Source organism: Amyelois transitella, chromosome 9 (genome assembly GCF_032362555.1).
Source record: "Amyelois transitella isolate CPQ chromosome 9, ilAmyTran1.1, whole genome shotgun sequence".
Classification (NCBI taxonomy): Eukaryota; Metazoa; Arthropoda; class Insecta; order Lepidoptera; family Pyralidae; genus Amyelois; species Amyelois transitella.
The window spans coordinates 2,884,320-2,912,145 of record NC_083512.1 but is presented as its reverse complement, the minus strand read 5'-3'; the positions used below and the strand labels follow the sequence as shown (position 1 = coordinate 2,912,145).

The following is a 27,826-nucleotide window of genomic DNA, read 5'->3' as shown; positions in this document are numbered from 1 at the left end:
ATTATCCTAAAACTGAGCTACAGATGTCATAATTAATGCATTTTGCCATTAACCATACTTTATTTCAGTGATTTACTTTTCAACAAAAAATATATCAATATTGTGTACTTCTATTGCAGTACCAAAAGAAATAGATTATCTATATAGTGGCTTATTTTTCAATGTCCATTAACCGAGTTCCTGCCTCGTAAAACGTGTGGAATGAAAGACTAATTAACTTGAATATTCTCGTTGTTAACTAGAAAAGTTCCCATCACCGCGGCTATATTTATTACCGCTCAAATTGCTTCCTCGTAAACTTTTGAACGATGTTCTTATAAAAATATGCTTACAGTATGGTTACCTAATTAAATATTTCTTTATCCTAAAAAATGATTGCTAGAATATACACATGGGTGTATTTACAGAGTTCTTTAATTCCCTGTAACAACTATGTAAATTTGGCTTTTTCTTCAGAATTCTGGGAAAATAGATGTTCTAGTGTGGGCTTTACCTGATGGTATTCGCTTTCCTGCAAACATGAGGATGTTGTAGAAACATTGATGTTAAAAATTAAGATAATAGACTTAAATCTGATAATCAGAGAAAGTTCCTAACTATGGCGATAATTTTAATTTGGCTTAAATAAAATTATTAGGAAATTTAATTAATTTCTTTTATTAAAATTTTGCGGCATCTTTTTTTCTAAATAAAAGAAATTTCTTTATTTGCTTAATTAAGCTTCGATGAAATTAACTTTATTATAAGCATTATAACAATAAATGTCTTTACTCAAAGTCGAAATTGGTCCAATAGCTATTCTGTGAAGTGTACCTAACAACGCACAAACTTTAGTATTAGTTATATTGTTTTTGAATAGGTAGGCGTCAGTATCTAGGGTAATTTTGGCTTATTCTGAGAAATTCACCCTATTTGAGTTACATAAAGACTACAAATATTTATTTGAAGGGCACTTTTTGACAATTATGTTACCATGCAGGCTGCCCCCGTAGTATGGCACGCGCGATGTCCCGATCGCGCGGAAAATATCGCTGTCCCGTTTCAAGTCATAATAAAAAGCGAAACATCGATAGTTTTCCACACTATAAAAAAGTCGTCGCTCGTGCAATGTTTCGGGGTTGGTCTGGTGATAAAAAAAATCTTGTAGCTGTTTTGTGCGCAGTAGCGCTTGTAAAACTCAATCAAGAGAAAGTTTTTAAAAATGCTACATACATATACATAGGTACGTTAAAATCACGTGTATATCTCGTACGGGGGTGACGGAGCTAACAGTTGTGAAACGCCACGTTCAGCAATATGGTGGAATTGAGATTTAAATAGTGACAGGTTGTTAGTCCATCGTCTACCAGAAGAATCTCAAGTATATTTCGACCTCCCTAAGTCGCCTTATTTGACATCCATGGTAAGATATGGAGTGTTCCGTTTCTTAATTGCCACATAAAAATATATAATATGGCATATAAAAAATCTGTTTAAGATATAATAGTATGTTATATCACATATACAAATACATGTCTTGTGTCTGTCTATTCCGTAATGGATATATTTTACATAGTAAAAAATAATAAATACATAAATTATGCCAAATTAAGTTTATTTGTTTTCTCTTCACGCGTTATCTACAGAACTCATCTTTTTGAAATTTTCGTAATATTCAAATTTCGTAATCATTTAGAGTCTGGAGAAGGGCATAGACATACTTTTCATCCCGGTCAAAACTAAAGTTCCGCTACGCACTACTAAAGTGGCGCTAAATTCGCGCGGACGAAGGTGCAGGTTGGCATATATTGTTTGTATTGTATTAGAATATATATGGTAAATAATAGACTTTTTATATTATATCTAAATTATAAAATAGATAGATCTTGTGCATAGATGTGGATCTTATACAAGAGCAATATACAGATATGAAATTTTGCATTAATGATTCAATAGGCGTCGAGGTAAATAGGGTTACAAAGTGATAACTGATTTTGAATATTAATAAGTTGGCGTGTTATGCTTTCACCCAACTTGGAATCAATAGAGGAGCTGCCAGCTAATATTAAATGTGTGGTAGTATATAACATTTTCTTTGACGCCCCACTTGGTGCTTATGCAGAATATTTTTTTTTGTCTATAAATTATACTGTATGTACCTAATTACTTTGTGGCAACATTTATAACGTCACACGCCAACGCCAACTTCACATATCTTAGCTTAGCCATTAGCAGCGAACAGTCTAAATCGCGCAAGCAAAGATTTCACAGATTTCCGATGAACGTCAAGATGACGGAGCCACCTCGCAAAACACAAATATTGTTGAACCAGCCCTTAGTACCTGGTTTGTACCTTTTGGAACCTATATCAAAAAATTTTGTACCTCAAAGAATTGAAAAATATCGATTGTGATATGTGGTTCCTCCATCTTGACGTCAAAATGGAGGAACCACCTTCGTTTCTTATAAAAATATAATGTATACCGTCGAGATGACCACACGGACACTTAGTACCAGATTAGTACCTCCCAAGATCTTATCGCTATAATCGTTTTTTAAAGCAGTTTTTTAAGAAAATAATTAACAAAAAGAAAATGACAAAAGTGCCTGTGATTAATTATAGCAAAATGTATTAAACGAAAACTTTACTTCAAAATAGTTCTAGGCGTTTAGGTTATAGTACAAAAAATTATATTTATTAATTATTTAAAAGCATAATGCTAATGTTATGTTATTAAATTATACGAGGATTCAAATTGTAGAACAGCCCATCAAATAAATTTAATCGACTTTGAGATAATTTTATTAAAATATAAGAAATAGTTTTATTTAAATATCAGAACTAAGTATTATTTATAACTTATTGAAATATATTTAGTTATATACAACTCGTTTAAATAACATAACATTTGCATTGTGCTTTTAAATAATTAATAAATATAATTTTTTGTACTAAATCCTAAACGCCTAGAACTATTTTGAAGTAAAGTTTTCGTTTAATACATTTTGCTATAATTAATCACAGGCACTTCTGTCATTTTCTTTTTGTTAATTATTTTCTTAAAAAACTGCTTTAAAAAACGATTATAGCGATAAGATCTTGGGAGGTACTAATCTGGTACTAAGTGTCCGTGTGGTCATCTCGACGGTATACATTATATTTTTATAAGAAACGAAGGTGGTTCCTCCATTTTGACGTCAAGATGGAGGAACCACATATCACAATCGATATTTTTCAATTCTTTGAGGTACAAAATTTTTTGATATAGGTATAGATATAGGTAGGTAGGTAGAGATATAGGAACCAAAAGGTACAAACTAGGTACTAAGGGCTGGTTCGACAATATTTGTGTTTTGCGAGGTGGTTCCGTCATCTTGACGTTCATGATTTCCGACTAAACGTTGTCGTAGTCGCGGTTCCCCAAGCATAACACTTAGCCTGCCGGGAGATTTTTTCTTTGAACCGAATCATCGCTTTCGCTACAATTACATCAGATTAATTGCAATATAAACGTAATCATGACTAATAAAACAATGTAAAGAACCAGCAGGCTAAAGAAAATTCACTTACATTGCGAATAAAACCCATCACTAAACAAATAAAATTGAGAATGTGAAAATATGTCTTTTATATGTATAGATGGCTTTTTGGCGAATTCTACAGTAACGAAAAAAAAATCGGATTTGAGTTTAAAGCGAGTAGAGCTTCCGAAAATTTTATATGCTTGTAATCTTAAATTAATATTATCTCATGTACACGCCAGTTTTAGAATAACTTTTAGCAATACGATTGGAGGGAAAATATCAAACTTCATTAAAAACTTTGACGATGTGTAAACATACAAAATATCTGACATAAATTCAAATTATTTTTGCTTCCTCTATAATAGGTATCTACTTATTGTAGAAAAATTTATAAGCTTTTTATTTCATTTTTTTTCTGATACCTATATTAAAAACAAACAAACCAATGATGATTTATAGAGTATGAAAATTATCCGGCCGAAACAATAAACATAATTACTTTTTAATTCCGATTGGAGCAGTACCTGCATCTAATAAAAAAAAAATACTGGAAAATTTTGGTCGAGATTAATATAAATTTCTTGGATTTCGATTGCAGTAAAGGAATATGGATAGCATCATCTAGTCCCGATGGTATTTTCAATCTACCTTGGGTTAGTTAAGTCCCGTAGGGTCGTTGGGATTTCCTACTTAACTGGCCTTGACTTATGGTTGATGCTTTACTAGGGTTGTAAATTATTTATCGATTATAGTACATATTATCGATTACAAGTGTGGGTTATTTAGGCGAACTGAAAACTCTAATTTTGTTACATGTGTCACCAGTGTTACCTTCACTCACGATGAAAGAATACTCTATGAATGAATACTATATTCTAAGGCTTTGTTCTAACGAAAACTCATCTTCCCATTTCTGTTGTCTGTTATCACAGCATAATTCTGATTCACAAAATTATGATCACGGAGAAAATTAAACATGCTTTCGTGTATGTATATATCATGTATGCAATTAACATTTTTCACATTCATTACCTACACTTAAGATCTATTTTAGGCTCACAAGGAGTCTCAATATATCTTTGACATATTAATTACTAATTACAAGCGTCTCTGTTTGTAATATAAATTCAGTTAGCTAAATTATGCGCGTGAAATGCTAATGGGTATAAATTTGCTAAATCATTATGTTCGAATTACCAATGGGAGGTGTAATTTAAGCCTCCTTGTTTTGTAATCAAATTACTCGTAACATAATAAGAACCAAGGTCTTGCATCCAAAATGGGCTACAAAATTTAAAGGAAAATAACACTAGACGAGTTTCTGTCAGTGACTTTGCTTGCCTGATCGTTGGCATAAAATATTCGACATTGTTTAGAGTTGACGTGGGAAGGCTTAGATGAACGTAAGTACCTTGATCAAATTGGTGACGTTCTGACTAATGGTTAGATCAAGTGTACCTTAAAAACCAACAAGCTAGTATGAAGTGAGACGAATATGGATGAAATGAGGGAAGTATGCAGGAATAGTGGCAAGTGGAATACTTAAACATTAAAATCACTCTATACTCCTTTCTCATTTATGTACTCATGCAGCACACAATTAATTAATTATCAAAAAAAAGTTTCCAAAATTTTTCAACAAAGTTTAGTCATAACGAAAAAATTGAGAAAGGTCAAGAGTAACAAAAATAACTCGTGAAGTACACAATTTATGGAAAGGGCTGACAGATTTATTTCTATCGCACTCTCTCTTATCCGTAAAAGGTTCTTTCGGTAGGGACAAATAGTCCCACTGGGGTTTTCTAGGTTTGTGATGAGAAACACGTGTAGTAGTAATGAGTCACGTTATTTGCCACTTGTTAAAGTTGTATTGTTCTAAGTTCTCTTCATATTATTGCCTGGTTTCTGTTGAGTTTTCGTGTGTTCCTATTCTTAATATTAATGAACGAAATATCAACAAAAAATTGATAAGACTAAGGAATAGGATTATAAACTTGGGATTCTTATTTTAGGCGATGGGCTAGCAACATGTCACTATTTTCAATTCAATCATTAAGCCAAACAGCTAAGCATGGCCTAACAGTCTTTTCAAGACTGTCGGCTCTGTCTACCCCGCAAGATATTATAGACGTGACTATATGTATGTATTATGTATGTATATTAATACTAGCTGACCCGCGCAACTTCGTTTGCGTGTATCCCGCTACTTCGACAAATACAGTCAACGCACCAACACATATTGGATACTTATTTTCAATTCACAATAACTTCTCTTTCCCTTAACCGCGTTTAAAATATTAAAATGTTTTTTGGTTTCTGTGACTCTTCTTTGATCGCCCCCCCTATCAGTTTTTGGAAAAAATATTTAAGTAATGTACAGATTTTTTTTTTGTCTTATATGTATAGATCAAAGTCGTAGTACCTACTTTTTAATATTATTTATTTTTTATGTACCGTTTTTTTATATTTTTTGTTTTTTTTTTTATGTACTTACCTACTTTTGTTATATACATCTAACTATTATTTTCTTGTTTACTTTTTAAATTATTTATAGGGACGGTGCCCCCGCCGCCGCGGCCGGCCCGTACCGTGCCGCAATACTAATATCGTGATATCTCCTAAACTATATGTCTAAATAACACACTGTAAACTGCAAAAATAATCTAAATTAAATGCTCGTGATGATGAACTTACTTATTTTGATAAGGATATATGTATTATTGGTTATTGTGCCGTGTGGTTCCCGGCACCATTACAAAAGAATAGGACCACTCCATCTCTTTCCCACGGATGTCGTAAGAGCCGACTAAGGGATAGACTTGGGATTCCTCTTTAATGTAAATCCCTGCCAATCTAAGGTCTGCCGCGCCGATGGATGCATGGCTAGGGGCGAGCCTAGTCTCGAGCGTGCCACTTCCGCCATGGGGTTGGGCGACCCCCAGGTAATGGCTAGCCTTACCCTGGCATGCGGGGCTCTGCTGGGGCGGACAAAATTTTTCCCTAGCGTCTCGTGGGAATCGCATTATGAACCTTAAAAAGCATATAAATGGCGGCGATGGTGTCCGCATCCCATCACGTCTCGTTCCCGGCGGGAGCGGTATGCGGTCTGCTGAAAGCCGCTTTGCGACGATGAATGTAAGAGGAGGAATGAAGGATAAGATTGAGGAAGTATGCCAGATGATGGATGAAAGACGTTTGGATGTGTTGTGCGTGAATGAAACGAAGCGGAAAGGATGCGACGCGACGCAGCACGGCCCTTACACGGCGTATTGGTCTGGAATTTCCAGTACCAGCCGAGGCTGTCAAGGGGTCGGTCTAATTCTTTCTGCACGAATGGCTGAGTGCGTGAATGAGTATGAGTGTGTCAGCCCTCGTCTTCTATGGATTAGGCTGAAAGTTGGAATCACTCGGATCTTCGTTCTAGGTGTTTATGCACCTTGGGATGTGGGTTCGAGGGGTACAACATCAGCAAAAAGCGAAAACGAGGAGTTCTGGAATAGTGTAAGAGAAGTATTGAAAGTTACCAAGCCAAATGAGAAGATTATTATGTTAGGTGATTTTAATGGATGGGTGGGTGTAAAGCGTGATGGATATGAAAAGGTGCTTGGTGCGTTTGGTGACGAAAAGGTGAATGATAATGGAAGAAGTGTATTAGAAATTTGTCTAGAGTGGGATCTTTTTGTGTCGAACTCAATGTTTCAACATAAAGAGATCCACACCTACACAAGAGTGGAAGGTATTTTAAAAAGTATGATAGACTTTGTGATTGTAGATGAAAGATTGAAGAACAAAGTGCTGGATACCCGTGCATATCGCGGTGCTGGCATTGACTCGGACCATTTACTGGTGATATCCCGGATAAGGGGTATCTTCAATCGCTGGCGGCACAGGGTAAGGGAGCAAACCAGCGCTTTGGAAAGAGTAAAAGTAGAAAATTTGCAAGATATGGATGTAGGTAAGAAGTATATTAATAGACTGAAGGATGAATTTGAAGATTTAGATGAAATGAGCGATATTGAAGATGGATGGAAGGAATTTAAAGAAAGAATTGTGAAAGTAGCTGTTGAAGTGTGTGGTGTAAGTAGAAGAAGGAAAGGAAAAAATCACAAAAATGCGTGGATGAGTAAAGATGTGCAAGAACTTGTGCGATTAAAGAAGAAAGCATGGCTGGATTTGTTAGCAGCAAAAGCTAACTTAAGAATGCAAGAGGTTATAGATGAAGATGTGAATGAAGCACGTAAGGAATATAAGAAAATGAAAGATTTGGTTAAGAAAGCTGTGATTAGAAAGAAAGAAGAGTATAAAGAGGATTTTGATAAAAGGCTATCGGAAGACTTTCAGTCAAATCTGAAAGTATTCTGGAAATCCGTAAGGTCAGCCCGAGGAAATACTATAACCAGAGAGCTGACTAGGATCAGATGCCAGGATGGTAGCGTTGTGAAAGGAGAAGAATGTGTACTAAAGATATGGAAGGACTATTTTGAAAGTTTATTTGAAAAAAAGGAAGGAAATAAGAAAGATTTCTGCTATAGCGAAGAAAAAGAGAATGAGATGGAAGGCGAAATTGAAATGTTCGAAATTGTGGAAGCACTTAAGAGTATGAAAGCGGGAAAGGCTGCTGGGTGTGATAGAGTGTCGGTCGAGATGCTTAAAGCAGGAAAAGGCGTAGTAGCTAGTCAGTTGTACTGCCTTTTCAATTTGTGTTGGAGAAGCGGCCGAGTACCAAAAGATTGGTGTAAGGCTGTTATCGTGCCACTTTACAAAGGAAAAGGGTTACAGCTGGACTGCAAAAATTATCGTGGTATAAGCCTGCTTAGCGTCGTCGGCAAATTGTATGCTAAGGTATTGATTAATAGAGTCAGGAATGAAACTGATGACAAAATATGGGATGCTCAAGCGGGATTTCGAAAGGGAATGGGATGTACTGATCAGGTCTTTTCCTTGCGGTGCATAGCCGAAAAGTTTTTGGCCAAGAGTCAAAAAGTCTATTGCACATTCGTAGATCTGGAAAAGGCCTATGACAGAGTTGAGAGGAATGAATTGTGGTCAGCACTTTCTATGCATGGGGTGAGCAGTCTCTTAATACGAGCACTGAAATCCTTATATGAGGATTCGAGTGCTTGTGTCAGGATAAACGGAGCGCACACTGAGTGGTTTAAGATTGAGAAAGGCGTAAGGCAAGGATGTGTTGCGTCACCGTGGCTGTTCAACCTATTTATGGATAGCTGTTTGACAGATTTGAAAGAGTCTAAAAGTGGATTAAGGATGAATGAGTTACTCGTCAAATGTCTGCTCTATGCCGACGATCAGGTTATACTGGCGTCATCAGCGGAGGAGTTACAGGAGATGGTAAACTGTATGCATGAAGCTTTAAAAGAGAAAGGAATGAAAGTGAACGTAAGTAAAACTAAAACACTGGTTTTTGAAATGGAGAAAGAAATGACAGCATGTAATATTTTGATTGGAGGAGAAAAAGTGGAGCAAGTGAAAGAGTTTGTATATCTAGGATCAAAGTTTACATCAGATGGCAAGTATGATAGTGATATTGAAAGGAGAGTGAACGCGGGGAACATGGTGAATGGAGCTTTGCATGCCTTTATGAGCAGTCAGAAACTATCCAAAAAGGCTCGACTGGCTGTGCACAGGGGCGTGTTGGTCCCGACATTAATGTATGGGAGTGAAAGTTGGGTATGGCAAAAGAAGCATGAAAGCAGAATAAATGCAGTGGAAATGAGAGCGTTAAGGAGTATGATGGGTGTGAAATTGAGTGACAGGATAAGGAACAGCGTGATAAGGGAATGTTGTGATGTGAAAGAAGATGTAGTTACAGGAATAGAAAAGGGTATGTTAAGATGGTTCGGTCATGTGGAGAGGATGAATGAAAGCAGGTTGACTAAGCAGATATACAAGGAGAGTGTGGAGGGAAAGGTCGGAGTGGGAAGACCTAGACGAACGTATCTTGATCAAATTAAGGACGTCCTGGTAAAGGGTCAGGTCAAAAGTACCCGAAACCGCCGAGCTTGTATGAAGAGAGTTATGAATGTGGACGAAGCGAAAGAAGTATGCAGAGATCGTGGCAAGTGGAAAGAGGTAGTCTCTGCCTACCCCTCCGGAAAGAGGCGTGATTTTATGTATGTATGTATGTATGTATTATTGGTTATATCACCAGTTAAACATCACCCAACGAATTAAATGTTTTTTTAATACAGAAAAGTAGTTTTTGTGACTTAAATAAAAAAGCTGGATATATGTCATCGCGGACTTTTTTGTAGAACTAATAAAGACCAATGTTTTTGATATACATTGTTCTTACTTGTATCCAACGGTATAAGCGGCGCACGCACAAATGCAATCTTCAATTAGATATTTTTTCTGACTTCTTGGACATAAATCGCTATAACTCAGCTAATATAGTTTCAATGTATTTCAATTATATATAAAAACCTGTCGGAGAAAATACTCTTTCTATTAGTGAAAACCGCATCAAAATCCGTTGCGTAGTTTTAAAGTTTTATGCATACGAAGGGACTACAGACAAAATGGGCGACTTTGTTTTATACTATGTAGTGATAAGAAAATGTCAACGCCACTAATTTTTTATTTATTATTTATTTATTATTTTTATTGATAATTTTAATCTAAATCATAGTGATAAACGGCTCAAAGTGTCAACAGTGTAAATTAGCTATAGGACAAAAACACCCGATCGCTTCAAGTTGTTTAAAAATCATATTTCGAGGTCTTCAGGTTTCATCCTAGGTAAAGGTAAGTTATATTATTCTTCAAACATAAGGTGTTGTGTTTTCTTCATTATACAGAGTGTTCATTATCCAAGGTGCCTTTGTTAAATTTTACGTACGTAGGCCAACAAAATAAAGTAGGTCATTATTTTTCATTACATAGCGTCTGGTCTCAATGCTTGGATTTACTTTAAAGAAACAAATATAAAGATTTTGACTGCCAGCGGAAAAATTGAATCATCTAGTACCTACCTAACATACTAATGTAAGATGGCACTCATTTTCCCCTAGGTACAGTTCAGTTGACAGTGTCACTTCTCTCGCACCGCTGTAATTTGGAATCCCCTCCCCGCATCTCGCTTCCCCGATATATACAACTTGGGAATTTTCAAGGCAAGAGTGAATAGACGCTATTTGAGCTTGCTTGCACCACCTTAGGCCTCATCTTGCTTATCACCAGGCAGATTGGGGTTAAGCGGACATACATACATACATATAATCACATCTATATCCCTTGCGGGGTAGATAGAGCCAACAGTCTCGTAAAGACTGATGGGCCACGTTCAGCAATTTGGCTCTAAGATAGAATTGAGATTCAAATAGTGACAGGTTGCTAGTAGCTTAGTCGCCATTTACAACATCCATGGGAGAGAGATGGAGTGGTCCTATTCTTTTTTCTATTGGTGCCGGGAACCACACGGCACAAATACGGTAAAGCGGACTCAAATATATTATAAAAATGTGGTACACTATGTGCTTAACAAACTAACTGATCCATTGCAGCTGAAGTATACTTATTGGTCAATAACGTAGTTGTTTTGTTAAACATAGTTGTATCATGTACCAGTGCAGATTATAAAAGCCAGTCTTAAAAGGGAGAGGCTAATAAACTTGGGCTTCATTAAGCGAAACAGCTGAACGTAACCTTTTAGTCTTTTCAAGACTGTTGGCTCTGTCTGCCCCTGCCAGGGGTATAGCATACATACATACATACATATAATCACGTCCATATCCCCTGCGGGGTAGACAGAGCCAAGAGTCCTGAAAAGACTGAATGGCCACGCCCAGCTATTCGGCCCATTGATAGAATTGAGATTCAAATAGTGACAGCTTGCTAGCTCATCGCCTAAAAAAGAATCCCAAGTTTGTAAGCCTATCCCTTAGTCGCCTTTTACGACATCCATGGGAACAAGATGGAGTGGTCCTATTCTTTTTTTTATTGGTGCCGGGAACCACTCGGCACGATATAGCATACATATATATGGTCACGTTTATATCCCTTGTAGTGTGGGTAGACACAGCCAACAGTCCTGAAAAGACTGATCTGCCACGTGTATGCTCTTCTGTTATACGTACATATCAATCTGTTACTATTTGAATCACAAATCAAGACTCTGTCTTTTCTGTAAGGGACAAAGACGTTATGAATGTATGTAAAACTTAATGAGGACATTAGTGCTCCAGGTTAGTGCCCCAACCTTCCAACACTCCGCTGGCTACATCTGCGAAGGAAATTAATAAATTAGGCAGGTGTAAATGAAATTCACCAGAAAGGTAAGATTGATTGTAACGAATGAATGAAAGTGATATATTGAGGTGAGGATCCTTAAAAAGGCGACCGGCGCACGGCGGGCTGTTCAGATAGTGAAGGTATATTTTGTGCCAATACCTACTTTTATACCTTTATTTTGTACGTAAACGACGAATAATTATAGTTTTCATTTTTATAATAAAGAGTCCACTTTACCTCAATCATTATGACGTAAACTTTAGTTTCATACATACAAACATACGTCACGTCTATATCCCTTGCGGGGTAGACAGCGTCAACAGTCTTGAAAAAGATAATAGGCCATTTTAAGCTGTTTGTCTTAACGATAGAATTGAGATTCCAATAGTGACAGGTTGCTGGCTCATCGCCTTAAAGAAGAATTCCAAGTTTGTAAGCCTATCCTTTAGTCGCCTTTTACGAACGGAATGAGATGGAGTGGTCTTATTCTTTTTTAAACTTTATTTAATTAATTGTTTTTTACTGATATGATCATGGCCGCAAATACTCACGATTCTTAAGTATCTTTTGCGTGATAGGTGTAACTTCTATTACGTACGTACTGACATTCAGACATGCTCATTTCATATTAGTTTCTTTGAATAACGGTAAGAAATAAATACAGTCAATCGTAATAATACATTATTCTAAATTCTACACACATATAATCGATTTATAATTATAGCTGCAAAAACTACTTAGCACTAAAGTAATTTTATTATTAGAGACAATTAAATAACAAAGTATATAATAGGCTTATCGTCAATTTAACTACTTAAATAATTTATCCAAAACTTTTTGTTGTCATAATTTTTCGTATCTCTTCCGTGATAATAGCTGAGTGCTCGGGAAATAACCGTGGGAGGGGTTCCCTTTTATCATAAAAACTGAGCGTAAGTTTAGGTTACTAATAAATAATCAATTCATGTTTGGATTTGTTTAGGGTTCCGTCAAAAATTAAACCCTCCCTTTAATGTTTTCTTAATTTTGTTTTAAAATAATACATAGTAATTTTAAATGATTCTTCCTATAACCAAGATGTCTTGTATATTTTACTAGTAACAAACAAAGCAATTTGAGAAAAAATTAAGTAACTAATCTATACAAAATCTCTGACGGTTGAATGGCCAACGGCGATACGAAGACATGATTCTTCGCCTCCCGATCAAAAAGTCTAAGTACTTAGCAAAACGTCAAAAAAAGCAAAACTTCTAATAAGCAATCTACCCAACTAACTTAAAAAATAAAAAAACGTAGCAAAACGTCTTATTATCACGAGGTCTATATAACAAAACGCCTTTTTTGAAATTGCAGCATCGTGATTTTCGGCGTCTTGACTTTTTTATGATAGGAAGATGTTTAACAAATATCATTATTTATTTTGTTTAAAATATACGTAGGTAGTTATACTGAACCAATGTTCTATAATTAGGAATTGCTTTATCAAGTCACCTTTTTTGCGACCTCGTCTGCATATTTCTGTCTCTTTTTATTATTATAAAAACAAAGGAGAGGTGATGAGGATTTGCAAAACCGGGCCTTACTGCAAATGTTTCATTTATTTCCCTGTCAGCTAAGTGGCAGCTAGTCTGTATAAATTGTGTAAAATTATAAAGTTATACCTCCCTTAGTCCCTGAATATTATACTTAGAGGATTGTAAATACTATAAAATTGTGTGACAATGGAGTCTAAATTAATATTCCTGTGTGTTTATCTAATAACAATTTGGTCTGAAGTAAATGCTGGTAAGTTTTAACTAGAGCAATTCATCTTTCTAAATAATATCACAAGAAAAAACTTGAAAAAAGATAAACAAATTCCATTTTTGCAAATGGCAAATTCCATTTTTGCATTTTCCAAATGGGTAATATTAACAGAAATGCTTTTTATTTTATAAATCCTATGTATATTCAGAACAAATATTTTTGTTAATTTATAATGAATTGAATTTGTCTAAAGGTTTAATAATAAATGAAGTAACCCTCTTATAACATCACGTGAAGATCGTTTATTGACCTATCCTGTAGACCAATGAACTGTTCATAGAGCGAACTCATCAAACATTATTTTGCCGCGTTAGAATGATCCATGGTTTCATCCCTCGTCTTTTTCTGTTCTTATTCTGTTCTAGTCAATAAATTTCTACATACATATGGTCACGTCTATATCCCTTGCGGGGTAGACAGAGCCAACAGCCTTGAAAAGACTGAATGGCCACTTTCAGCTATTTGGCTTAAAGATAGAATTGAGATTCAAATAGGGACACGTTGCTAGCCCATCGCCTAAAAAAGAATCCCAAGTTTGTAAGCCTATGCCTTAGTCGCCTTTTACGACATCCGACATGCATGCATCCGACGAAAGAGATGGAGTGGTCCTATTCTTTTTTGTATTGGTGCCGGGAACCACACGGCATGCTCTTTATTCTTAGATTTTATTCGGGCATTAATAGCCGTTAAAAATTTCAGAAATAAATGTATTTAATGTTTCTGAAAGTCAATCTCTGTGACAAACTTGATCAAAATTGGTACCTACCGCAGTTTTTGAGTTTGTAGGTAACAGACAATATCAAAATTCTCTTTAGAAATGTGTTTTTTTTACTGTTTCCAAATTTTACAGTGCATCTTCGTCTTAAAACTTTACTGCATCTCTTTCAGACTGCGGCATTGTGAGCAAGAAAGAGTGGGACGGCCTGGATCCAGTCCACGTTTCCTACCTTCCCCGGCCAATCAACCTGGTCATCATACAGCATACGGTCACCCCGACCTGCGACACTGATAAATCATGCGCGGAAATTGTGAGGAATATACAGAGTAACCATATGGAAGCTTTGAACTATTGGGATATTGGACCTTCGTAAGTTTTAATCTATACTAATATTATAAAGCAGAAGAGTTTATTTGTTCGTTTGTTTGTTTGTTTGTTTGAACGAGCTAATCTCAGCAACTTCTGATTCGAATTGAAAATTACTTTTGTGTTGAATAGACCATTTTTCGAGGAAGGCTTTCGGCTATGTAACATCACGCTGCAACTATAAGGAGCGAAGAAATAATGGAAAATGTAAAGTAAAAAACGGGGTAAATTATTCATCCTTGAGGGCTTCAATGATGCCCAAAATAACTTTTCCACGCGGACGAAGTCGCGGGCACAGCTAGTCATGTAATATGACAAAGAGATGATGTGGGTAAATATGTATCTTTTACCTTTATTATCATTCCCGTAGCTTGAGAAAATCGGTAAATTCCTGGCAAAAAGTCAAAAGTACCCTTAACCGATGTGCTTGCATAGAGTTAGATATGCATGTGGATAAAGCGAAAGAAGTATGGTATTAGCAAGTGAAAACGTGTGGTCTCTGCCTTCCTTCCGAAAAAGATGGGCTTATTTTGGTTTTATTTATATTGTCTTTAGAAACTCTATATGTGTCTTCTTGAACAAGCTTTTGACCGTAGTAAAAAATGGTGGTCAAAAATTTTTATTTTGCTAGCATCATCCTGGGTTTGTCCTGTTTTCATTGTCTTTCAACCTGCCACTAATGTATGAAACGAACTTTTCATTAGTCCTTATTAAATTAAGCAATTAAATTAAATTTTATTTTATAATATTTAAAATGATACGTTATTTTTTTTCTATTATAACGGAATTATTAAAAAAAATATATATTATTTTTAACAAGTCTATTCTTTTCAAGCTAAGTTATTTTTGTCTATTCTTTCGTTTCTAGGTTTTTGGTGGGCGGCAATGGCAAAGTTTACGAAGGCTCCGGTTGGATTCATGTCGGTGCGCACACGTACGGTTACAATTCCAAGTCGATTGGGGTTTCATTCATTGGAAACTTTAACAGTAAGTAATAAACATTTAATATTAACATCTTTGCAGAGATAAACATCAAACAAGTAAGCTTATGTATCGTCACTGCTTTTACGATCACGATCTTGGAGATATCATGATCTTAGAACACACAACATAAGTCTTTGTCTCCGCAAATCTGCAAAGGAACTAGACTCAGCTTAAATCATAGTTACACATTGATTGTTTCTTGACTTATCTCAACACGAGCTTTACCAGATAATTGGACCTTAAGTAAGCTAGTAAGAGAGGAAAATGTTATAGTATGTCAACGAAATGTCAAGGAAGACTTATTCTCTAACTTATTCACCTGCGGCTTCGCCTGCGTTTAAAACAAACAAACTTACTGATATACTACTCTGTCAAGAAAGTAGCAGGAAAAGATCAATAATACACAAACTGTTTGTTATTCATCCAAATTTATTTTATCACCTTCAAAATATGTGACTGTGTCTAGTAAAAGGGACCACTTTGACGATTCTAGTTTCCGAGTTATATGCATTTTTACAAAATTTGCCGAAAATATGTAAAATGGATTTTTGTTACTAATCGGTTATTAATACCTTAAATATCATTTTGTGTAAAATAATACCTGTATAATTACAATATTTCAATATCCTAATAGGTCACGAAGTTTAGTACCAAGGGTACCACTTTAAGGTAATATTTTACAGGCGAAATATTTTGATTTATTTCGATCGCTGTTATGCAGGGAAGTGAAATAATAAGTTGAGGGTAGGATAAGGGGGGCGGGGGGCGAAGATTGGGCGGTAAGCGTGGCGCGGCGCGCGCGTCGCTCACTCAGTTAGCTGGCCGGCGCGTACTCGTACGCACATGTTAGTTGAGCATTGCCACGCGCCGTAAAACATCGTGATTTTTATCTATGCGAGCTGCGAATATACATTGTGTTTAAGTACCAAGTTTATAACGTCACATTTCATCATGGAAGACGATACTCAAATTTTGTTTACTGAATATGATGGCGATCAGCAGCAAACACTACAAACAACAGCTTCACATTCAGCACAGACATCGACGACGAAACCAAAAGGTAAGTTAAATCATTTCATTTCATAAAAATAGGTGATTATACCAAGGCAGGTATACCAAGAGACAGTAATAATAATACTCCATCTGTTTAGGTAGGTATTTAACATACTTTAAACAAAAAATTATCACAATCAATACATAGTAGGTATAAATTGGAGTCGCCCTCCACGTCTGTCTGTCTCTCTGTGTCATTATAGTAAAATATTAGCGTCGCAATGGTTTATGCGCGGTGAACTTAAATGCGCAGAGTAAAATACTTATTAGTTTTTTACGTTGCTGACAAACTGAACGGTAATAAGTTTATCTATTTATTATTTAATAGCCCGATATTTCGATGATATAATCGTTTATAGGTACTGTTTTAGGCATATTAAACACGTTGTTAAGTAGGTAGGGTATATAGATTTATTTTTGGTGCGCCTATTCAAAACCTACTCGAGCGGCTCGCGCGCTTTGAAGGTCACGTGGTGGCACTAGCGGCGTCGTTGTCAAAGCTTTTATGATTTGGCGCGGGAGTGCCAGTGTAGGAAAACTCCTTCCAGCGTGCTTAGCAATCCTATTTTAAGTAAAAAATAGTTTTTTTTTTGTTACAGCACAACATAAAGGCACTCAAACACGGGAAACTGAAATAAGGTTTTCCAGTACGTGCTCAAAAAATGAGATTGTTTATTCCACTCGGGACTTACCCCAAATAAATAACTATCCCGGTCAGTGCATTTCAGATCCTCGAAACGAAGATGTAGCCAGAATAATTTTATATGAGTTGGAGCGTTTGCCTGAAAAACACCGCATTAGTGCTTTTGCCATAATTTTCAATGATATAAAAAAAATTCACGATGAAGTGTCTTCTCAGCCTGTTGTTACTGATAGCAATACTCGTGTAAACGCTGAAGAGGCAAGGAAACGTGACTTACAACAAAGAGTTTTAAGAAACATGGCGAGAGTGTTTGGCGATGAGGAGTTAAAGTAACTTTTGTGTAGGTATGTCACGTCTCACGCTCAAGTAATAGTTACTTAATAAATTTTGTAGTCTCATATCAATAGTGTTTCACCAATTTTTTTTTTGTTATAGATGGAGCTTCTCATGGAAAATTGGAGTGTGATTACGGTCAATGCACAGACATAGATTTAAGAAATTTTGAACAGGAGTATTTAAAATTCATAAAAAAAAATTCTGATGAAGAAAATCATGAGCCTCCTATCGATGATAGATGCGAAATAACTGGCGTTGAATTAGTTGTACCAGAAGACCCATCTCGTAATTTTTTTTCTGATACTGACGATTTTCTCAACCAATTGGAAAACCATGAAGAACAACGGATATTTATCGACGGTTGCGGCTGTGCTATGTCATGCCAAGAAAAATTTCCCCGTGAAGCTGTGCTACAGTCCAGATTAGAATCACAGGAAATGAATACCAAATGCGACCTAGGCCATAATCATTTAAATTTGTTTACTATGGGTGCTCTTAATGCTCTAACTCGTCAAGGGTCCAATACTCTTAAAACAAACAAAAACAAAACAAAGGTAAGGAAAGCAGCTCATACAACTTTTTTTTTTCAAGGCATAGCTGTTTGTAAGAACTTTTTTCAGTTTGTTTATGCATTAGGGGAAAAAAGATACAAAAATATTAAGAGCAAAGTACTTAAAGGAAATTTAGCAACAGTGTCCTCTCCTCATAATTTCACGTTGATAAGAACCAATAATGCCCAGCAAACAATTGATGCTGTATTATTCAAAAAATCTTTCTCAGAACAAAATTCATTAGTCTTGCCAGGCCGCGTTCCAAGTTTTCATAATCCTGACTTACATATTTTACCCAGTTCAATGAATAAACGATACGTGTATGATAAGTACCAAGAAGCGAGCAAATTGTCCGAAAGAGATGCTGTGAGTTTAAGAACTTGGTACAGATTATGGCAAACCTATGCTCCAAATATTGTCATTCAAAAGCCTCGAACGGACCTGTGTACAAAATGCCAAGAAAATATTACAGCTTTAGGTAAAATGCAAGGCTTAGATGAAAATGAAAAGCGCGGATTGATTGAAAAATCGTCCCAACATTTAGATTTAGTTCAAACTGAACGTGCCTATTACAAACAATTGATTGACACGTCAGCAGATGTATTCGGAAACCGGAAACTAGGGCAAAACCAGCCATGCTCATCGCCAGGAAAAATGCATTACTCGTTTGATTTTGCGCAACAGGTACATTTGCCTCATAGCTCACAGCAAGTTGGACCTCTTTACTTTTTGGCGGGATATAAAATCGGTTTGTTTGGCATAGCCGCGGAGCCACTAAAACAATTTGTGTTATATATCATCCCAGAAGCTTGCAATACTGGAAAAGGTTCGAATACCGTAATCTCACTCCTAGACCACTTTTTCAATAATTTTGGGCTGGGTGAAACAGACGTCATTTGTCATGCTGATAATTGTAGCGGTCAAAATAAAAATAACTTCATGATGCAGTACGCATTATGGCGTACACTAACGGGGAAACATAAATCATTTCAACTTTCTTTTTTGCCCGTTGGACATACCAAATTCGCGCCGGATTTATACTTCGGACTATTTAAAAAAAAGTTCCGTCTTTCCAATTCAAACACAGCCAGAGATGTGTTGGAGTGCGCTGTTTCAGCTTGCCATAATTCAGACACAGTTACGGCAGTTCTTGTCGGTAATGAAACTGGTGATATAATGAATGTGCATTCATACAATTGGGCCGATTTCTTTAAAAAGAAATCTCCGCAAAGCGTGACACAGCTGCTCTCTTACAACCATTTCAAAGCGTCTATTGATGATCCTGGAGTCCTGCATTGCACCAAAAAGTTTGATGATCAAGATGTTAAAAACGTCGCAGTTTTTAATTCCACTTGTGATTTCACACAAAATGCTAGTCCGACTGTAATACCTCCTACAAGGCTATCGTTTGAGCGACAACAGTATTTGTTCCAAAAAATTCGTGTCTATGTTTCCCCTGAGGCTCAAAATGTCTTGTGTCCAGAACCTATAAAAATCGTTGCAATAAGTGCTATAGAAGATCCGTTACTTGACGTCGAAATGCCGCTCATAGATACTGAATCAGCCACCCCGTCGACGTCGGCGCTCACAGTAGTGGAAAGCCAAAAACGAAAAACACCCAAATGCGGCTACTGTGGTGAAATGGGCCACAGAAATCAAAAAAGGAGTAATGTATATTTTTGTAAAAAAAGAGAACTTGATGAGCGCCTTGAATCCAGTTAACTGTATTTACCAAGTAAAAAAATGTGATTTATTTTGATTATAGTAAGTACTTTAATTTGACAAGTTGTTGTGTGTGATTTTTTTATTTTTGTAAACAAGTAAAGTTTAGTGACAAAGTGGTACCTGACTTAGTATATTAATTATTTTTTCCTTAGAAATGTATAAAATGTAGAAGAAACTTACTTTAATGTTGAAAAATATTTACTTTACTATTTAACATAGTGACAACACGTTATATTTTATTATAAAAACATGTTAAATAGTAGTTATTTTACTTGTGACACTAAACTTTACTAAGCCCCCCAAGTGGTACCCTAATTATTCTTCCATAGTAAAATGATCGTCAAACCACTAAACTTAAAACACGATAATTTCTCTAAATATTGCATTAAGTATCGTTAATTATGTTTGGATCTCTGTGCTAAAGTATATTTTGGCTAATTTTGTGATATAACTTAAAAAATATATATTATTTAGTTGATTTTTGTTTATGAGACTGATTAGAACTGATTTATAGAAATGTTAGTATTTTCGATTAAAAACATAGAAAATACTGGTCTTTTTTTATTTTTTCCCTTCTATTATTGCCTAAAATATATTACCATAATTAATAATTCATTGTTTAAAAGGTATTTTCTTAAGATTATGAGTAATTAAGATACTTGATTTTTTTCCTACTCCTGCAAGTTCTTCCTTGACTACCTTCCAAATCATTATAGTTATTGAGACCATTGATGCCTGAATTTAATCTTTGATAATACTAGATTAGCTTGATACCAATCATTCCATAACTTCCTAGTAGAAGTGTATTTTTCACGAGCATAAACTTTAAAATCAATTTTCTCGACTCGTACATTTTGCCTACTGCATGTTTAAAAATGTATAAAAAAATAATTATTGCACCTAGGAAAACGATTCTTTTTTTACTGAATAGCTAATTTTACCTAGTTTTAGGAGATATTAATAACTCCATACCGGTAAAGTGGTCCCTTTTCCCAGACACAGTCACATATGCTCCTTTAGAAACGATACACTTACGCCAACGAATAATCCAATCACCAAAACATTTTTTAAACGCTGTTTCCGGAATTGAGGTCAGTTCTCGCCGCGAATTCTCTTTTATGTCTTCTACCGATTGAAAACGGGTGCCACGAAGTGGTAATTTGAGTTTAGGAAAAAGAAAAAAGTCGGCTGGAGCCATATCTGGTGAATATGGTGGTTGCTCGATGGTATTTGTTGAGTGTTTGGTTAAAAATTCGTTCACAATGATGGCCTTGTGCGAAGGTGCATTATCATGGTGCAAAATCCAAGAATTTTCTTTCCACAAATCTGGCCTTTTTCGTCGGATTTGCTCTCTTAAACGCCGCATAACACTCAAATAATATTCCTTATTTACCGTTTGACCTTCCGGCAAGAATTCCGAGTGCACAACACCGCGATAGTCAAAGAAAACAGTCAACATGACTTTGACTTTTGAACGACTTTGGCGTGGTTTTTTCGGTTTCGGTTCAGTTGGAAGGCGCCACTCCGAAGCTTGTTGACTAGTTTGCATGTCAAACTCGTAAACCCACGTCTCGTCACCAGTAACAATGCGTTTCATGAATGTTGGGTCGGAATTGACTCGTTCTAGCATGTCCTCAGCGACTCTCATGCGATTGAGTTTTTGAAAAAAATTCAGGTCTTTTGGGACTAGCCGAGCGGCAACATGTTTCATACCCAAATTATTAGTTAAAATGGTACGGATCGACTCGTGAGATACAGAAAGTTCGGTGGCTATCTCTCTCAAAGTTGAATGAGGATTTTCAGTCACTATTTCCTTCACTTTTGCGATGTTAACTTCAGTTGCAGACGTTGATGGCCTACCAGAGCGAGGCAAATCTTCCATCACATCTCGACCGCTTTTGAACGCTTTGTACCACTCATAAGCACGAGTTTTTGATAAAGTCGATTCACCGTAAGCCTTCTGTAACATTTTCAGTGACTCCGAACACGATATTCCATTGGCAATGCAAAATTTAAGACAAACTCTTTGTTCGATGTTTTTATCCATTATGAAATTAGCAATACACACTAGATATGATATAACTAAAAATAGCACTGTATTTAATGTAAACAACAGATGCAACTCAAACTCCGCGCCACAATGGAAAACAGTTGTGCCAATCTAACAACAACAAAAAAAAACAAAAATTTGAATTTGGAACTATAAATAAATAATCCATTCCCGATACTTTTCTGACTGAATGTAGGTATGTATGGATTATTCCGAGGTACGTTATTGGTTTTCGCTCAAAGTCACAGATTCAGAGTACTTTGAAGACATGTAAATTTTTCCTATTTTGAAAAGATTTGGCAGATTTAATTTTTAAATCCGTGTGGTTCCCGGCACCAATACAAAAAAGAATAGGACCACTCCATCTCTTTCCCATGGATGTCGTAAAAGGCGACTAAGGGATAGGCTTATAAACTTGGGATTCTTTTTTTAGGCGATGGGCTAGCAACCTGTCACTATTTGTATCTCAATTCATCATTAAGCCAAATAGCTGAAAGTGGCCGATCAGTCTTTTCAAGACTGTTGGCTCTGTCTACCCCGCAAGGGATATAGACGTGACCATATGTATGTATGTATGTTAATTTTTAGTTTTATTCTCAGAAATTTTTAATGCACTAGTTGTGACTGCATTAGCCCCTCAATCGCTACTTACACAAAGATTGGTCGTATACGATTTTTCCGGAACGGAACCACACGGCTTGGCTGCGACCCTAACAAACAAAGGTTTGTTCGCACTGAAAAACAATTGTAGAGAAGGAGTTTTAAGGTTGTATATATAACCTATTTTGTCTCATTGTTAAGCTGAGGTCACTCACCCCTATTTCCTGCCACGACTTCCTCTCTTGATTTTTTAAGCTTTAAGCCTGCCCTCCGGAAATTTTAATATCAAATATTTTATACAACACTAGCTGTGCCCGCGACTTCGTCCGCGTGGAATAGTTATTTTGGGCATCATATTTATTTTTGCAAACATCCTCCTCGGCTTTATCAAAGCGGTCACGCGTATTAGAAAGAACGCTGGTTCGCCGTATTAAATGTTTCGCTGCAAATTGCTTATAACGACTATATCTCAAAACCTATTCGTCTGATTTATATACTGTAAATGGCAATTTTAGTCTACATGAAAAGCCGAAAGTAATAAACTTATTTATTTGGATAAGGGTTAATACTGAATTAAAGAAAATTGGTTTCAAAATAACTTATGTTTATAATGAGAAAATAATCTTAAAAAATGAACATAAAAATGGTTATTGTAAGTAAACCTTAAGAGATAGATATATGCTCTCGCGGACTTTTTTGTGGCAAAAAATGAGTACTTCACATCTTTAGTATATTGTTTTACTATATCTTTGTTGGTTTGCGCAGCGTTCACGTGGAAAGCTCGCAGATGGCCGACTCATTCAACTTTCACCTGCATTGTTGACGTTTCCCGGGATAAAATGTAGCCTATAGCCTTCCTCGATAAATAGACTATCTAACAGTGAAAGAATTATTCAAATCGGTTCAGTAGTTTCTGAGATTAGCGCGTTTAAACAAACAAACAAACAAACAAACAAAACAAACTCTTCAGCTTTATAATATTAGTATAGATAAAAAAGATTGAAGTACAAAATTTACTGTATTGTAAAAAAGTGTCTAGGTAGATTTTCCTCAATCGCCAAACGTAGATTCTAGAAATATGAAAATTATAGAAATCGGAATAATTTATTTTATATTATTCACATTTCAAGTCCTTTAGTTAGTTCTAAAAGATATATCTAACAACAACAAAAAAAAACAAAAATTTGAATTTGGAACCATAAATAAATAATCCATTCCCGATACTTTTCTGACTGAATGTATATAGCTCCAATCCGTGAAATCTTTGAAATCGCGTCTTAGATTCTTCGCTGCTATTGTTTGAGCGCGTAAATTTCTTCGCGATGATTGACAGTTGTTGTGTGATTTGATGTTGCGGCGAGTGGCGTAGAGATGTCGCCACACATGTATAAGTTTGGTGTTTCTATACCGATTTCGATGATTCTTTTTTTATTGAATAGGTACTTATATAATTTTTTAAGAATTACGAATGAGTGTGAGTTTTATTGGTATTATAAACATCAGAGTAAAGAAATATAATCAGAAATCTCCGAATTGCTAAGCTATTAGGAATTACACGTGTTATTGTGAGTCAACCATAGAAGATAGACTTATGCTGTCTTGGGATATTTTTTTAATAATTTTATGTAGAATATTTCCGTAGTACATGGTTTCGCTGTATCTTTAACCATTAAGGGTGCACACGCGACGGAAGCTTAAAAAATCAAGTAATTTCTCCCGTTTTCCCACTATTTCCTTTCACTGCTCTGCTCCTAGTGATTGTAGCGTAATGAAAAGTATACTATAACCTGCTCAGGAGTATGAAGAATAACTGTACCAAGTTTCGTTAAAATCCGTCAAGTCGTTTTTGTTTCTATAAAGAACATACAGACAGACAGACAGACAAAAATTTTACTGATTGCATATTTGGCATCGGTATCGATCACTTATCACCCCCTGATAGTTATTTTGAAAATATATTCCATGTACAGAATTGACCTCTCTACAGATTTATTATAAGTATAGATAGATATAGATATAGGGCGGGTCGCATTTGTCATGACAGGCGTGGGTAGCAATACAACCGATATCCATAGTGTTTCCATACATTTGTTTGTTCGTCTCTGTATTTATTTCCCCATGATGTTTAGGAAACGTGACACGATTGTATTCGCATGATTATGGTTTATACGCACCTTACACGTGACGGAATTAATGAGAATAGATTTGCTCTTCACTTTCAATTAGGGCAACATGTGAAACGGAATGTATTTTGTTTGTTCGGGTATGTGGGAGTTGCGGGGGTACATGCTAATATTAGAAAAAATAGAATAGATCACTATAACTGTTGGAGTGAAGGTTTAGACGAACTTACCTTGATAAAGTTGGAGACGTCCTGGCAAAAGGTTAGGTCAGAGTACATGAAACCAACAAGCTTGTATGAAGAGTGCGGAAGAAGTGGCTTAAGTGTGCAGGGATCGTGGCAATTGGAAAGATGTTATCTCTGCTTCCCCTGCGGGATAGAGACGTTATTTATGTGTGTACCAAATAAAAAAAAGTGGTACTAGAATTTTTTGCATTTGACCAGTAGAAGTATTGTTGACTCTGAATCAAGTCTGATTGAACTGAGTCTTGGCTGTTTATTATCTTAAATCTTTTAGTATTAATTTTACTTGTTATTTACGTAACGTAAAATTTTCTTTTGTAGAGGCCGTAATAGTCTTGTTATATGCAGTATTTACCGTTATTTAAGTTGAAATTTCGAGTAAAACTTATACCATTGCCAAAAGTAATTTAAAAAGACGAAGAAGACACCTTAAGACTTAACTTTAAAATAAATTCCAAATGTAAAATAACATGACTTAGAAAAAAATTGCCTGAAGTCAAACAATGTTTCTTTAAGAGTGTTTTCAATTTCACTTTAAAAGTTAACGGTATTCTTAAAACAATAAAACTGCATTACTGTTTTGTTGTTGCAATTTTGTAAATAATTCAAAATTGAGTTAGGAACAATTCGCTTTAGATCAAATGAGTCTTCGAATTTTTACCTGCAAAACCTAACACATATGGTTCTTACGGTGAGAGAAAGGGTCGTGAGGAAACCTGCTCATTCTGGCAACTGGACGTCGGTAAGAGATATTAAGGGATAAGCTTATTAACTTGGGATTCTTCTTTTAGGCGATGGGCTAGCAACCTGTCACTATTTGAATCTCAATTTTATCATCAAGCCAAAAAGCTGAACGTGGCCTATCAGTCTTTACAAGACTGTTGGCTCTATCTACCCCGCAAGGGATATAGACGTGACTATATGTATGTATGTATATATGGACGTCGGTAACTATGATCCAATACTGGTTAAATGTTGTGACGGAGTAGCTTTATTGAGAAACCTGACTTACTCTATCCAGTATCGTGGTCAAAGGCGCACCCCGAGCTCCTCTCCAGAGAGGTGAGGTACTTACTGGGACTAACAACAAAAGGAAGAAGAATGTCCAGCTCGTACATTACACTGTTGCACTAAATATCAGTAAAAACACACGGGAAATGCATTTAGGGAAGGTTAATGTACCGTGTGGTTCTCGACACCATTAGAAAAAAGAATAGACCCACTCTATCTCTTTTCCATGAATGTCGTAAAAGGCGACTGAGGGATAGGCTTATAAACTTGGGATTCTTCTTTTAGGCGATGGGTTACCTTTCCCTATTTCAATCTCAATTTTGTTACATTAATAATCCAAGTAGTATTATGTGGCCTATCAGTATTTTCAAAATAAAAGCCAAGAGGCTCTGTCTACCCCGCAGGGGATATAGACGTGATTATATATATATATATGTATCTTATATTTTCAGATGACCAAGTAAAGCAGTCCATGATAGACGCAACGAAGGCTTTGCTTAAGTGTGGAGTGGAGAATGGCCACCTGACTTCTGACTTCCATGTGGTGGCTCACCGCCAGTTGGTGGCCTTGGAAAGCCCAGGGCGGAAACTGTACAACGTCATCAGGTCCTGGCCGGAGTGGTTGGAAGACGTCAGCTCTATCAAAAATTGAGGAGTCCGGAAAACAGATGAAAACATGTTCACACATGTTCAAACATGCTTTCACATCTATTTACAATGAGTTAAGGGGGTAGGAATTTCACATTTTCTCACAGACCACTCTCTACTCGTAAGCTAACATGACTATTGTTATATGTTCCTGACAAGAGCACTATTATTTTTGTACTTGCATTTTGAACTACACTACACTACACGTGACAAATGCATTCGGAAACATAAAATAATTGAACTGCACATTCTCAACACATGATTTAACGGCGCTTATAATTGAAGTGAAAATTAAATTAACTGCCTATCAAATATTTGGGTTTTTAGTAACACCCTTTTCTTCTAGTACCAAGCATTCCAAGAAGTTCGTATCAGTTACCAATTAGTCTATTGGTGTACTACTTGTTCTATTAGTAGAACAAAAGGGATTGAAAATGTTGGTTTGAACTTTAGCATACAAACATACATACCTACATCATCACGTCTAAATCCTTTGCGGAGTAGACAGCGCCAACAGTATTGAAAAGACTAACAGGCCGCGTTCAGCTCTTTGGCTTAATGATAGAATTGAGATTCAAATATTGACAGGCCGCTAGCCCATCGCCTAAAAGAAGAATCCCAAGTTTATAAGCCTATCCCTTACTCGCCTTTTACGACATCCGTTTGGACGAGATGGAGTGGTCCTATTCTTTTTTTTATTAGTGCCGGTAACCACACAGCACCATTAGCATTTTGCTAATCTAAAATTTGGTAGCTTCTTCCCATTTAAGAATTAAGCATCTTGATATTCTAAGATCCCTTTGAGAATTAAGCATCTTGTTTTCAGTAAAAAAGTGTAAATTTTATGGACAAGAATCTTTCTCGTGGTACTATTCTACCATTGATAATCCAAATCCGATTCAACGCAGATGGAATTTATTTCGTATTTGTACCTGATATAAGTTTGAATATTCTCTGATTACTTCTTCCCATTTCCGACGCGTGTGAGTAAGCCTATATCCCATTATACAAATTGTTGTTCCTTTAATCTGTCGTAATAACGTGTTAATACCTTTGTTGCATCATCTCAATTAAATTCCCTACCCTTTGTGTAATTAAATAACAATCCACTTCGTATGGTAATTATTGGTTTCCAGAATTAACACCGCCTGTGTTTACGCAAACACGTTGTTTTATAAACGGGTGTCAGTACAAATGATATACCCGGTTATACCTA

The 27,826-nt window shown here is 36.0% G+C and overlaps 2 protein-coding genes across 2 annotated transcripts; both read left to right on the top strand.

The window, feature by feature from the left end:
* The first annotated feature begins 13,423 nt into the window (after positions 1–13,423).
* LOC106134761 (peptidoglycan recognition protein) lies at positions 13,424–26,929 on the top strand. The gene is made up of 4 exons (XM_013334890.2): positions 13,424–13,539; positions 14,449–14,647; positions 15,513–15,631; positions 26,415–26,929. Exons 1-4 carry the CDS (start codon positions 13,476–13,478, stop codon positions 26,612–26,614), a joined length of 582 nt encoding a protein of 193 aa, XP_013190344.2. The 5' UTR covers positions 13,424–13,475; the 3' UTR covers positions 26,615–26,929.
* On the top strand, positions 16,085–18,624 carry LOC132902066 (uncharacterized). Its single transcript, XM_060945775.1, has 2 exons — positions 16,085–16,688; positions 17,281–18,624. The coding sequence occupies exons 1-2, from the start codon at positions 16,580–16,582 to the stop codon at positions 17,655–17,657; spliced, it is 486 nt and encodes a 161-aa protein (XP_060801758.1). The 5' UTR covers positions 16,085–16,579; the 3' UTR covers positions 17,658–18,624.
* Positions 26,930–27,826: the final 897 nt, after the last annotated feature.